The 2,299-nt window shown below is 60.1% G+C and overlaps 1 protein-coding gene across 1 annotated transcript; it reads left to right on the top strand.

The window, feature by feature from the left end:
• The first annotated feature begins 295 nt into the window (after nucleotides 1-295).
• Nucleotides 296-1,924, top strand: LOC139839109 (uncharacterized). Its single transcript, XM_071829155.1, has 2 exons — nucleotides 296-1,083; nucleotides 1,864-1,924. Exons 1-2 carry the CDS (start codon nucleotides 296-298, stop codon nucleotides 1,922-1,924), a joined length of 849 nt encoding a protein of 282 aa, XP_071685256.1.
• Nucleotides 1,925-2,299: the final 375 nt, after the last annotated feature.

The raw sequence follows: 2,299 nt of genomic DNA, 5'->3' as shown, positions 1-2,299 counted from the left end.
GTGCAATCTCCAATAACTCTTCTACATGGTATCAGAGCATCACCGGCTTCCTGCATCAGCTTGGCTTTCACTCACCTAGCCGTCGTCCGCCTATATATACATGAGCAGCCGGTCCTATTGGTGCTATGCAATCTCCAATAACTCTTCTACATGGTATCAGTCGCCGGCTTTCTGCATCAGCTTAGCTTCCGCTCACCTAGCCGCCGCCCTCCTCTTCCCTTGGGCGCCGTCGGCCCCCTCTTCCCAACCCTAGCCCTAGCCGCTTCCGCCCCCTACCACCACCACCGCTTCCGCCATGGAACGCTTCGACTCCTCCGGCTACGGTTTCAACTCCTCCGGCTCCGGCAGCAGCAACCCCTTCGCCGGCCCCTTCGTCGCAGTCATCCGCGACATTTCCATTGCCGAGCGCGTGCCGGTGAAGCTCTCCACCACCGCTGCCAACTTCTTCCCGTGGAAGACGTACTTCGGGATGCTCTTCCGCGAGTATGATCTCCTCGATCACGTCGACGGCACCATCGACCTCCTCGCCATGCCGCACGACCCCGAGTGGCTCGCCATCGACGCCACCATCATCCGTTGGTTCTACCAGACCATCTCCAACGACATCTTTCGCACCGTCGTCCGCGACGGCGACTCCGCCCACACGGTCTGGGCAAAGATCACCGGCCTCTTCACCGACAACAAAATCCAGCGGGTCACCTTCCTCCAGCAGGAGTTCTTCGGCACCCAGCAGAACGACCTCTCTCTCGACGAGTACGCCCTCAAGCTGAAGAGTCTCTCTGACGAGCTCCATGACTTGGAGTTCCCGATCGATGACAAGATCATGCTCTCCACCCTGTCGGCGGGTCTCGGCGAGGATCTCAGCAACGCCGCCTCCAACCTCACGCTCCTCACCACGCCCACCTTCGAGCAGGCCGTGGCCTACCTGCGCCTCGAGGAGCGCCGCCTCAAGCATCTCCGGGCTCGGGCGGCCCACACCGCCTTTGTCGCTGGCTTCTCCCGTGGTGCCCAGACTCCCGCGCCCCTGCGCCTCGTCCCATGGGTCCGCCGCCGGGTTTCCAGGCCGGCCAATCCGGTCACCAGGCTGGCCAGACCGGCCCCTGGACTGGCCACGCCGGCGCCCAGGCCGGCCAGACCGGCCCCTGGACCGGGCAGTCGGCTCCTTCTGGCGGTAGCCGTCGTCGCCGTGGCGGTGGCAACGGTGGCGCCAATGCCACCGCCCCCGCGCCTCATCCTCCGCGGTACACCGCCCCTCCGCCATGGACTGCCGGTCACAACCCGTGGACTGGGGTTGTTCACGCCTACTCCATGCCCATGCCGCGCGCCCCCTACCCGGGCATTATGGGGACGCATCCAGCCACCCACCAGGCGTTCTACGCGGCGCCCCAGCCTGCCCCGGCCTACGCCGCCCCCCGGGCGCGACCCCGTGGGATCCCGCGCTCCTGACCGCCCTCCAGAGCGCCCCCTCCGCTGGGGCGTATGGTGACGGTGGCGACTGGTTCATGGACACCGGCGCTTCCGCGCAAATGGCTGCGCACCCCGGTAACCTCTCATTTTCTACACCCGCTTTCACTTCCTCTCGCATCATCGTTGGCAACGGTCATGCTCTGATACCATGTAGAAGAGTTATTGAAGATTGCACAGCACCAATAGGGCCGGCTGCTCATGTATATATAGGCGGACACATATACAATTACAGGTACAACCCTGAAAAAACACGGGGACCTATACCTATACATTATGTTACTCAACAATTTGGAACTAGCGTCCACTGTTAGAGGCAGCAAAAGTAACGAACAAAGATACGTCGTCTTGCTGGAGCTGTCCAGCTAGCACTCACCTGTTTGTTGTCTCCATTTGCAGAGTATCTTACTACCTTGACAAGTTGTCATGTCCGAGTCCTGATAGCGGCAACTATAATTGACATTTGACAACGCCCCTTCTGGTATTTCCCCTCCGGTGGCAAACGAATCACCTGATCTTAAGTCTGGCGGATGGCATTTTTGGCTCGTCAGAACGCGCCGTGTACAGTTCTACGTCTAGTCTTCTACACAGCTGCGTAGAAGTTGTGGGCAGGACCACGATTTTACAAAGGGATTTCTATTTTCGTGCCCCTGCTTCGTTAGTTGTACTCAGTTTTCCCCAGCTCGTTAGTTTTTCCTCAGTTTTCCCCTCCCTCTAGTTTGAAACCCCTCGAAGACGCGGGTTGCCGTCAGGTCAGAGGCCTTACCGTTACCGTGAGGTCAGTTCCTCGCTGACCGTCTCGTGCTGACGGGTGGATCTATCTACCGCTGACGCG

This window comes from Lolium perenne, chromosome 4, assembly GCF_019359855.2.
Source record: "Lolium perenne isolate Kyuss_39 chromosome 4, Kyuss_2.0, whole genome shotgun sequence".
Lineage (NCBI taxonomy): Eukaryota > Viridiplantae > Streptophyta > Magnoliopsida > Poales > Poaceae > Lolium > Lolium perenne.
The sequence above is the reverse complement of the archived record's forward strand: the minus strand, read 5'-3'. Positions and strand labels throughout refer to the sequence as shown.

Coding starts and splice junctions, on each gene's coding strand:
- LOC139839109 (XM_071829155.1), top strand. CDS start 296: ATGGAACGCTTCGACTCCTCCGGCTACGGTTTCAACTCCTCCGGCTCC. Junction 1,084..1,863: donor CCGGCCAATCCGGTCACCAG/GCTGGCCAGACC, acceptor CTCCATTTGCAG/AGTATCTTACTACCTTGACA.